The sequence below is a fragment of the Podarcis vaucheri genome, assembly GCF_965113315.1.
Source record: "Podarcis vaucheri genome assembly, chromosome: 8".
In the NCBI taxonomy this organism is placed as follows: Eukaryota; Metazoa; Chordata; class Lepidosauria; order Squamata; family Lacertidae; genus Podarcis; species Podarcis vaucheri.
The window spans coordinates 52,642,993-52,655,090 of NC_138766.1; the positions used below are offsets into that span (position 1 = coordinate 52,642,993).

A 12,098-nucleotide genomic window follows, 5' to 3' on the forward strand; every position below is an offset into this window, starting at 1 on the left:
GGTAGCTTATCCAGTTCCTGCTGTGTTTAAATATCATTTACTGTGATGATTTTTGACCCATACAAACTGTAAATAACCAGACATATATATTAAAAATAATAATAAGGAATCAAAACACTGTATGGAGTACAGTGTCTTCCTGCTTACAATTATCTTACAGAATATTTGCTATGGTGTGAACTACCCGCTCCTTCAGTTGTGAGCATAAATCAGCCCTGAAAGATTTCTGCTGGGTGGCAGAACCATCCCAGAGGACCCCTTTATTTTACACTTTAATCGTAATTGTAATACTAAAGTTAGCGTGTTTATGTGTATATTTAGCAAAGTACACAATCAGCATACATTTTTGTGTCTACAGATGTGCACACCGCCTTTCCTCCTGCTGCTATACATAGTCATTCCTGACCAACTAGTAAAACCGTAATTCTCAGGAATTTTTAGGATTATAAAAATATTTTAGTTTCGATAGATTTTAACATTAATTTTATTTTAAAAGAACTTGAAAGCCCTTCTTTTTGCATCATATGTAAGTAGACGCCTTTGTTAGAAAATGATAAGCATTCAATGATTTTGTGAACCAGGAGCTGTTCTTAGAGAACAATCCTATGCATATTTACTTGGGAGTGAGTCCCACTGTGTTCTTTGTGTCATTAGCATGTGTTTAGGATTGTACTCTAAGCCCTGTAAGTGATCTCTTGTGTACAGAGAGCTGAGGAGCATTATTTGTATTGCACAGGACAGTGCCATTTCTGGAAAGCTGTGTATTCAGTGCAGTTGTAGAAGACTTTAATCTGCTGATAATTTTTAAAACAAGGTGTTGGGTACACCGCTAAGCGCCCATTAGGATAAAGAAGGATGCTGCAATTAAAAGTACTACAGCACCTTTGAACAAAATTCTGTCCTGCTTTCCTTACAGTGTTTTTCATTGTGTAACCCATATAAATAAGTTCTGTTTGTACTGATTTCCTTTCCTTCAGTTCTTTTATATTTTCTTTTTTTAAAAAAATGCAGTGTAACTGAATTCAGGAAGCCTGGTTCCCACCCTGCTCTGTTTTGATTACCTTAATCAGCTCCTGCTGCACAGCCCAGCAGAGGGAGCTCAAAGGCACCAGATGCTAAAGGCTTTTTTCCCTGCAAGGGAGCATGAACAAAAGCTTGAAACGAATAGTGCATTTATTTGTAGGAACCCGGCATGCAGACCATTTAAAAGGAAGAGAGTTCAGAATTGAAATAGGTTTTGAGAAATACATGATTGCAGCAGATAAGTTGATGACTTATTTAGAATTAGGAAGGAAATCTGAAATATTGTCTAACTAGATTTTTGTTTTTTGTTTTGTTTTCTTCCATGTTTTGCATCTGGTGGGGTTCTGGCAACTGTTCTTCATTATAGAAAGTAAGTTGGTATTAATAGCTTCTTGGATGCATTTTTGTTTTAATTTGTGTGTGTGTGAACAACACATTTACACAGTTCTGGTAGAAGTCCTTAAAATATATATGTGGGTCACCTGGCATTAGATAATGGATTTGATAAATGCAGTGAAGTGTGCTAAACAGTATTTTTCTGCAGAACTATGCAGTAGAAATATATAAGGTTGTGTGTGTGTGTGTGTGTGTGTGTGTGTGTGTGCTGGGGGAGGGGGAAATTTGCCAAATATAGGCTGAGACATTGCTCATGGAATATGCCGTCATCTTATTCAGGCTGATCCCCCACTCCTTCAGCAGCTTCCACATCCCACATTCTTCAGGACAGTCATCCACACTCCAGAGAGGATCTTTGAGGAGCATAGTGGCTGCATTGAAAAGAGGGGGTGGTGATATTTTCTTATATGGATTTCATTCTTTCCTGATTTGTTTACATAATTCATATACCATGCTTTCACATATATTTCTTTTCCCAGGGAAGTTAACATGGGAGTAAGAAACAAAATGTAGTAGTAGTGGTGGTAGTAATAATTAATAGTAATAATAATACTAATACAGTGGTACCTCGGGTTACATACGCTTCAGGTTACATACACTTCAGGTTACAGACTCCACTAACCCAGAAATAGTACCTTGGGTTAAGAACTTTGCTTCAGGATGAGAACAGAAATTGTGCAGCAGCAGCACGGCGGCAGCGGGAGGCCCCATTAGCTAAAGTGGTGCTTCAGGTTAAGAACAGTTTAGGTTAAGAATGGGCCTCCAGAATGAATTAAGTTCTTAATCCGAGGTACCACTATACAGTCGTGCTTTGTAAGTCAAACAGAATCCGTTCCGGAAGTCCATTTGACTTCCAAAACATTTGGAAACCAAACACAGCTCCTGCAGCCAATCGGAAGCCGCGGAAGCTGTGCCAGATGTTCAGCTTCCGAAAATCGTTTGAAAACCAGAACACTCACTTCCGGTTTTCAATCGTTTGGGAGCTGAAACATACGAGTTCCAAGGCGTTCAGCAACCAAGGTATGACTGTACAAAGCTTGCAACTAACATGGCAAATTAAAAACAATAAACTTAAAAAAGCAACAGCCAATTTTAAATAGGTGATGAAATTAGACTGCTCTTAAAGAATGCTCACATGAGCAGATTCTAAAACTTGGGAAAACAGAAATGTTTTGCCTGGCATCTAAATGATACTACCAAGATCTATAGGTAGATCTCCTTGGGGAGGTCATTCCAAAGACCAGGAACCACCACAGGAAATGCTCTTTCTAGCTTTCAGCTTTGGCAGTTTCAGAATGGGTAGGCTGGTTGATATGGGAACAGATGGCCAAACAAATATCCAAGTTCTAAGCTATGTAAGATGTTGAAATTGCACAAGTTAAAATTACATAAAATGCAACCAATTTCAATATCTAATTTATATAATCAGAGGGTTCAAGGTTGAAGTAGTAGCTCTTGGATATTAAAGAGGGTCTTACCATATATTTCTGTTTACCAAAGCTTTCTGTACCATACCTTGCTGCCCCTGTAGGCAATGCCGTGATTATTTGATGTGCAGAGTATCAGGAATTCATAATCAATGCCAACTTACAGGAGCTGAAGAACCGGGTATTTTTTTTGCCATTGGTGAGGCTTCTATTTCCTGTTAACAAGCCTTAATCAACAGCTGCTCATGAAAACAAGGACTTGGTTCCCCACTTTAGTTTTTAGGTAGTGTTGTTTGCCATGGCAGAGCATCATCAACTCTTTGGATTTGTGTTGCTCTTTACACTCTTAGATTTTGCTTTGCACATGCTCTGAAAGCTTTATAACAGTTCCTACTAGAGCTCTTCCTTCTGATGGTAATAAAACATCTGCTTTTTTGCAAGATATCATTTATATGGAGAAGAAGATGCATAGTTCTTAAGTCATCATATCAAGTTAACGATTGTGAAAGATTGCAGACCTGTTTTCTGTTCATAATTTTATATTAATTTCTAATTTTTTATAGATGAGCATATTGGTACTGATGAGACATATCTTGCTATGTCCATTCACTTTACTTTGTTTTGTCTGACCAGAAAAATATATCTTTTAACTATTAATCTAGTAAGGGTCTAGTAATGCAGTCCAGACATCTTCCTGCAGCTGCTGTTCCAAACTGCTTATTAACCTCAAGTTGGGGTCTGTTTAATGATCTCAGTGGAAAAATGGGAAAGCAGTGCTAAAGCAATAGAAAGATGAAGCAGGGAAATGGGTTCATATACTGTCCAAAGAGATTATGGCAACATGGAGCTTCTGGAAAGAGCAGGGATGAGGAACCTGTGGCCCATGACTATGGCTTTCACCATCCCCAAACATGGATGATGGTGGCTGTGGATTATGGAGTTCAGTAACAAATTCTTCACCCTTGGGATAAGGGTAAAGGTAAAGGGACCACTGACCATTAGGTCCACTCATGACCAACTCTGGGGTTGCGGTGCTCATCTCGCTTTATTGGCCAAGAGTGCCGGTGTACAGCTTCCGGGTCACGTGGCCAGCATGACTAAGCTGCTTCTGGCGAACCAGAGCAGTGCACGGAAACACTGTTTACCTTCCCTGCTGGAGCAGTACCTATTTATCTACTTGCACTTTGATGTGCTTTCGAACTGCTAAGTTGGCAGGAGCAGGGACCGAGCAACGGTCCTGTCATGGGGATTCAAACTGCCGACCTTCTGATCGGCAAGCCCTAGGCTCTGTGGTTTAACCCACAGCGCCTCCCTCGTCCAAACATGGATGATGGTGGCTGTGGATTATGGAGTTCAGTAACAAATTCTTCATCCTTGGGATAGATCTGCATAAAAAGCCAAAATAACGAACCTTTCTGGATCAAAGGCCCATCTAGTCAATCATTCTGTTCTCACAATGAAGGATGGGAAGCAACACAGCACTTTATCCCAGTATTCTCCCCAGCAAGTGGTATTTGCAGGCATATTGTCTCTGATTCTGGAGCCATCATGCCTAGTAGCCATTGATAGCCGTACCCTTCATGAAGGAAAAATGCAATCTTCAATGCTGTTGAGACAATCAAAACTATATATTTCATTCAATTTCACTTGTACTATGACAGCAATTGATTCATTTCCAAGAATCTGACTTCATGACTATCAGCTCCCTTTGAGATTATATATGTATGAGAGAGGGAACGGAGAGCGGGAGAGAGTATATATAGGGCTGCTAAATACTACATGTAATTGCATGTCAGATACTCCATGAAGAACATTCTGAAGGAAGTCATGTGTTATTCTGCGTTTTGCTATCCTTAAACAATGAACTTGTTAGTGCATCTTTCTTATGGATACTATATTAATAATCTGATTTGATAACTAGTGTTATTTGAGTTCATAAATATTATTCAAGGGTTATTTGAGGTCAGATATGTTCTTCAAGTGTTTTTCCCCTTGAAAAGCCAAATTTATTTGTTACAAATGAATTTTAAAGATGTTTCACATAATATCTTGCATGAGGAGTTCAGTGGTCTATAATGGAAATTGCATATGCTTGCCAAAAGAAATATATGCTCCACTGAGTTGCACACCATGAATGCTGTGAATCAATAAATAACCATAAATGCAAGGAATGTTGAACTTAGACTGGGGAGACCTCGGCTCTTATACCCACTTACCTTGAAACTCGTCGGGTAACCTTGGACCAGTCTCCATCTCTCAGGCTAACCATCTCCCAGAATGGTTGCAAAGATGGAATTAGATAGTAGTCTGTGTATGCCAAGCTAATATTTTTGAAGGAAATGCAAGGTACAAATATGATAACTAAAAAGCTGGGGATCACAGAAATTGCTTTGTAGTGATTCCTGATAAAATTATCTATCTTAACACTCGCTCATGCATGTTTGAATAAACAGTATTTTATTTATTCATGTGTTTATTAAAAAGACTTATATCCTGCCTTTTGGATTGAAAAGGACATACAAAGCAGCTCAGAAACCAAAATACCTATTAAAAACACATTATGCAAAACAACCAACCATTAGCTAATTTTATTAAATTAAGCAGCAGTAATTCTATTTTAACTCAATAGAAGAAGCAGTGTGTACAAGCCCGTTGAACAATATTGTCTAACAGCAATATTGAGTTCTGATTAACACTTTATCAGTACACAACAATGATTCAAAATGACAAAAAGACTTGTAATTGACATGTCTGTTTATTGAATGAAACTATTACCTTGATTTAACTGCATTCATTATATATTGGTATTTGCATTATTTAATTAGAACTTACATGAAGAAAAACAGTTGAAATCCTATATTTAATTAAATGTGAATGACTACAGTCATAATGGATAGAAATGGAGTGCTGCAAATTAATTGTTCTCTTTCCACAAATATTTTTCTCAAATTATCTACATATTGGGGAGGCGAGTAGTTTTCCTGAAGAGTATACAGGGCATTATGCTTCATTATATATTCTTGTCCAGATTTCATGACTGGAAATCTTTTGACTTCTCCTGCACTTACAAATGTCCTTAAGATTCATTTGTGTCTTATACTATGTGATCATAGAAACATAGAATCATAGAACTGTAGAGCTTTGTCAGACTGGCCTGCCTCTTGAGCAGCAATTGATCCTCAAGACTTTATCTGGAAGTAAATTCCCTTGAAATCAAAGGAACCTTATTGCCAGCAAGTGTACTTGGGAAAGTTGCCCATCACATAAAAAGCTTCAGATTACTGTAACGTTGTCTAAAGCATACAAGACATGCATGTTTGCATTGGCTGTGTTAAGGAAATGCTGTTCATACTTGTTCATAGCTCACACTTGCAATGCTAAATGTGTTCTTCCTGGGGTATTTGCTATTCTTTTGTTGCTTTTCCATCCTATGGGATGCAGCTGCCCTTGAACATGGTTCTGTTTTGATCATTCATGTGCAAAGCCACATTGTCTGTAACATTTTAAAAATGAGGCTTCATGGTGTTATTTGCAAAGTAATTTCACATAAATATTTGGACTGTAGCTCTTTTTAAATGTAGAGCTGTTTACTGCGTGAAAATAGCATAATTATAATTTGCAGACTTTTTGCCTGAAGCTGAAGGGACAGATGCATATGATTAAGTTTCAACTGGCCTGTTATTGTAATGTAGATGTTTTCAGGGTTGGGAGGTTTTTTGGTTTTTTTAAGGGAAGCATGGGTTTAGAAAAAATAAAAAGAGGGAAGAGTGTTACACGAAGCAGTCCATTGCAGCCTGCTTTATTTTTCCCCATTTTTGTTTTTCAGTGGCACTTCTCCATTAGCTTGTCTGAATGCAATGCTTCATACTAACACTCGTGTAGGTGATGGGACATTCTTCAAAATTCCTGGCAAGGCAGGACTCTACGCACTCAAAGTAAGTTGCATTTTTAACGATGAAAGTACCCAAAGCCATGAAGACCATTTTATGTAAATCTTAGTGAAATGCAAAAGTAAACCAGTTGAATTTGGGAAGGCTGTATGAAGAAAAGATCTGAAAGTTCTTTCTAGCTCTGTTCAAATGTCATTTAAAGCTACTTACACTTCAGTTAAATGCTGGCTGTTCTGATAACAAAAGTATATGAGTTCCTGAATTTCTCTCTTATGTGCTTAGCTGGGTTAAAATACTACCTTCTCAAAGCTTAGAAAACTTATTTTGTTTTATATGCACTAACCTCAAAAGGATGATTGATGTTCTTAAGACATATTGGACTTGCGTTTAAAAGAAGAATATTTGCCAATGTTGTATTTAGGGAGCTTTCACATATTACATTTTACAATCCTGCACTTCCTAAGGAACTGAGATTGTAAAGCCATGGTTCAAATAATGACTTTATGCAGACTGAATAGAATTCCTTTCTGAGATCCTTAATCAAATTCATTTATTTGATAACTGGTGTGTGAAAGAGTAAAGAGGGGTGTGGGCAAAAGGGGGGAAAGATAATGAGTTTCATGGAGCAGGTTTACTTTACAATTTTTAATGTAAATTTATAAATTCTGAAATTGATACAATGGGACATAGACGTGCAGCAATCAATATGGAATTCATCATGCTTTTTCTGTGAATTAAAAATATGTGCTTTTTTGATACAAGGTAACAGAATTCAAAGGTAGTTTAAAAAAAATCCATTCTTGCTATATTTAGATTTGTTTACAGTCTAGGCAAGGCTTTTCTTTCCTGTGACTTCCAAGTTGTTGTGGAATTCAGGCAATGGCCAATGGCAAAAGAGGAACTTAAGAAGGATATGAGGATTTTCTGTGGCTGGAATTTTTAAACAAGCTTGTTTCTGCTGCCTACACACAAAGATGTGAAGTAATCAGCATTTTTATGTATAAACTTTCCAGATGAATATACATTGTGACTTGGCAGAGCAGTTCTTTCTGATTTTCAGATTGTCAGCAATCATATTTTACTTATGTAAGAGAGATTTACAGAAATAAGATGCAGATTCATTTTTGAAATGTGTCAAACAACACCATCACATGTTTCTTCGTATACAGAAGGAAGACTCTACATGCCAAGCAGATGGGACATTGGATTTAAGTTGTGAATCTGAGTTGGATGGCACTGAAATGGCTGAAACAAACAATAGCAATGGAGAAGAAAATGGAGGTAGGTATTTTGGTTGTTGTCTTACTGGAGTGCTTATGTGCTGGTTTAATTTTGTGTAATTGTTTGGGTTCATTTGCCATATTTTGCAGTTGCAATAATTATTAAAGTAGGGGATAATGACCAAGATGTGTGTTTATGTGTGTGTGTTTTACAAATAAGAATATCCTGATACAATTATTGGCAAGGATTTGGGAATGATGACATATAAAAATAAGTTTCATGCTTCAGGCCCATCTTTTTGACAGCATGTTATTAAATTTCTCTTTGCAAATAAGATGTCAGTTTAGTTTTCTACCATTTCCAGGATACTAGGAAACGCCTACAGTTTTCAAAAGATGCTTGCCTATAAGATATTAAAGATGGGGAATTCAAACTACCACATTCATCATTCTGGATGGAACTCCATTGCTTTATTTGCATTTTAACCCTGATTTCTTAAAATGTAGAAGTTCCCAGCTCCCTATGCCTTCAGGGATCTGGAAACACTTCTAAATCGCTCAACATTGTATGCCTTTTAGAAACTTCAGTATATAGTTGTATATAAATAGCTCTAATAAATAATAATAATTTTAATTACTTAGTGCAATATTTATCAGAAATTTACTGAAACAATAATTTAAGCACTTTCCTTTCCTACTAGCATGCACTTCATTAATTCTGTTTTATAGGAGAGACTGGGAAATATTTGGGTGCTTACATTATTCACTAGGTGTTGCATTTAATGAGGAAATTTTGCAGAGGAAGTAGTTTTGATAATATATAAACTGGAAATGAGACTCTACAGTAAGTGGAGCACCCATACACGTGTGTGTGTGTGTGTGTGTGTGTGTGTGTGTGTGTGTGTAAACCAGGGCTAGCAAATCTTTGGCTCTTCAGAAGTTGCTTGTGAAGGAGCAAAACTGCTCCCCATTTTGTGTTCTGTCTGGTTGTATAGCTTTGGTTCAGGGGCTCTCATGCAGAAGAATCAGAAGTCCGTGGGTAGAAATTTGCACAGGAGGGTCAATGGTTCATTGAAGAAACTTGGCAATAAGGGGGAAAGTGCTGAAATGCTTTAAGAGAACTGGAAAATGTAGTTGGGTACTGTGGCAAGGACCTTGAGAAAACTACAAGGGGGATCCAGAAGCTAAACCAGGGGATGCAGATTTATAAGTATTGGTTTCATTAGGGAATCTGCATAGAAGGGTATAGTCAGATGGATTCATCCCCCCCTTTTATTTGCTCATGTGGGCAATAACTACTCAAATTGTATAATTAGCTGTATTCCAAAATCATTTTCACAAAAACTGTTTAACTTACTGTCTTTCTAAAATCTTAGGTAAAAGCATAGTTTTCTTTTGGGGGGCGGGAGGGGGGGCAGAGATAACTTGTTATACACCCCATGCCTATGTGTCATACTACTCTACCCAGTAAAGGGAGTAGGCTGGACTAATTAAAGTCCAGAAGGTTAAACAGCTGCTTAATGGAATCAACCAAAAAAATAAAATAAAATCAGGATATTAACCTGATGGCAATGTTGACAGCAACAAGAAGGAAATGTAGGCTTGGCCAGTTTACTTCCCTCACTTCCCTCTCACAGTGTAGGATGCAACCTATGGTGCATCAGCCCCAGCTAGCATGGCCGATGGTCAAAGGTGATGGGAGCTGCAGTCCAGCAACATCTGCAGGGTCACAGGTTACTCCATCACTGGTGTAAATTGATAAATTGTTGTCACCAACTTTCTGCATCTTCCAGTATCCTGCATCTTTTTTGACACCAGCAGTGGGTAAATGGGGAGCAGAAAATGTGAATGGTTAGATAAAAGAATTTCAGTGCAATGTTGTAAACAATTTGTAAAACTCATGAAAGAACCCCCCTCCCTACTTTTCTGTGCCAGTTTGATGAAACTTTGTATATATATATGAAGAGGAACTATGAATCATTTATATATTATTCCGGACTTCAGTCTAATTAAATATATTTAGTTCTAGATTCAGGTAAGTAGCCGTGTTGTTCTGATGCAGTCGAAATACACACACACACACACACACACACACACACATTGTCCAGTAGCACCTTAGAAACCAACTAAGTTTGTTCTTGGTATAAGCTTTCGTGTGCATGCACACTTCTTCAGATAGAAACTTGCACAGGTATCTGAAGAAGTGTGCATGCACACTTTGTTTTGATTGTGTATCTTGTGGTTTTAAATTTTGATTTTATTCTGTGAACTGCCCTGAGACCTCCAGGTATGAGGCAGTATATAAATTAAATCAATCAATCAATTAGTCAGTTCTTTCAGAAATGGGGGTCCATGGCTTGGCTTTTGAAAAATAGGGGATTCACAGTACTTAAGCTAATTGGGAGCCACTGCTGTACACGAAATAATCCTTTTTTGAAATGTAGAGCACTTTCAAAAGCAGTGCTACTATGATAATAGCATGGCTGGGTCTGATGTTTTAGGTGTGTGGGGAGCAAGTGGGGGAAAATCCCACTTAAGTATGCCCCTAACCTGAGGCTTGCCAGGAGTAGTTCTTTGGATTCCAGTGGCAGCATGCAAGTCGCTGTGAATGATGGTCTATAATCCAGCCAGAAGTCCCCATTGATAAGCACGTTGTGTTAGAGTGTGGTGCTCCCTCCAGATGTTGTTGGGCTCCAGCTCCTATCAGCCCCAACCAGTAGGACCAGTGGTTGGGGGATGGTGGGAAGTGGAGTCCAACAATATCCGTGTGCTAGCAAATGTCAGGGAAGGATGACACCACTCCTTTCATGCCCAGCAGTGCCTCCCTTTCCAGTACAATTTTTTACCATTTATAATAAAGGTCCATTATTAAGATTCAAACTTGAAGTGAGTACGTAGGTTATCTGCTATCTTGCTCATTTTAAAATCCACTGTTATTTTTTCCTGCTACAGAAGTATTGTTCTGCTGCATTGGTTTCTTTTAATGTAACCATGTCATCTTAAAGATATATCCATATTATTTTTCCCAAAGGGGCACTTGAATGTTGTTAATTAAGCTGTTAGCAGCTTCTACAGAACAGCTACATAGTTTGTTTAAAGCCTCTTGTTGGTCCCAGGTGCATACATCTGTTTGACTGTAGTACAGTTTAGCTCCCTGATTGCTTTCTCTTTCTCTTTTAAAAAGAACCAAGCTGAGTGGCGGGAGAAAAAGTGTTCTGATTTTGCAGGTTAAGCTCTAGAGATCAGAGTGATTTAGATGATTATTTGGTGTATGTGTGTTGACAGTGCATGACCATTTATGTCAATGCGTATATAGATTTGTGTCACCCAAAGCAAAAGTATTGAGTTTATAAGATATTTTAAGAGGTTTATATTTGCATTCTGTTCCTATGGGTGCATTTTGTATCATCCAGGCTGCAGCCCTCAGCACGCTTATCTGGGAGTAAGCCCCATTCAACTCAGTGGGGCTTACTTCTGAGTAGATATGTGTAGGATTGCATTATTATTTTGTTGGGAATATTGGTATGTTTTTTCAGCTTTAGATAAGGCAGAAGAATAGGAAATAAATATTAATATCTGCTTGGTAACACAACCACTTGTGGGCAATTTCCCTCCTCTTACAACAATGAAGGAAAAAGCATCTTCCCATCTTATTCAAATCTACTTGGTTTGAAATTGAAAACAAGTGTACTGTTACATTTATTTTTAGAGGATGGAAGAATGGAATGGTTCAAGCTTTCTTCTATACATCACCCGGAATTTGCATATTCATTTGAAGCTGGCACCTCCATGTTTTCTCTCAAGTTTTCGTCTTCTTTTTTATTATTGGCAGCCTTTTGTGAGCATATGAGAAAGAGCTTGGCTGAGACTATGTTGGAGGAAGATTAGAACATGTTTTGCTTTACTGCATTCTCATATATTTTTAGTTACAACCCTTTTGTCTGTCTTTATAAATCTTCCAGTAATACTAGCTGCTTCTGATGTTAGAACGGTTATTGATATAAATCGCATTTCAGACTACTTAAAAAACACACCAACCACTGTAAAACCTAGAAATATATATATTAATTATTAATTTTTGTCTAGAAAAAGCATTATGTATATTATTTATTTTTTATTAAGTTTTATTTTTTATTTTTACA

The 12,098-nt window shown here is 37.6% G+C and overlaps 1 protein-coding gene across 4 annotated transcripts in view; it reads left to right on the forward strand.

Moving 5' to 3' along the window:
• ASXL3 (ASXL transcriptional regulator 3) overlaps positions 1 to 12,098 on the forward strand; it is a 99,001-nt gene that overhangs the window by 45,771 nt on the left and 41,132 nt on the right. For all 4 annotated transcript variants that reach the window (XM_082234738.1, XM_082234741.1, XM_082234739.1 and 1 more), the window contains 2 exons: positions 6,673 to 6,781; positions 7,906 to 8,017. In XM_082234738.1, the coding sequence (XP_082090864.1) occupies positions 6,673 to 6,781; positions 7,906 to 8,017 (221 nt within the window). The remainder of the gene's footprint in view (positions 1 to 6,672; positions 6,782 to 7,905; positions 8,018 to 12,098) is intronic.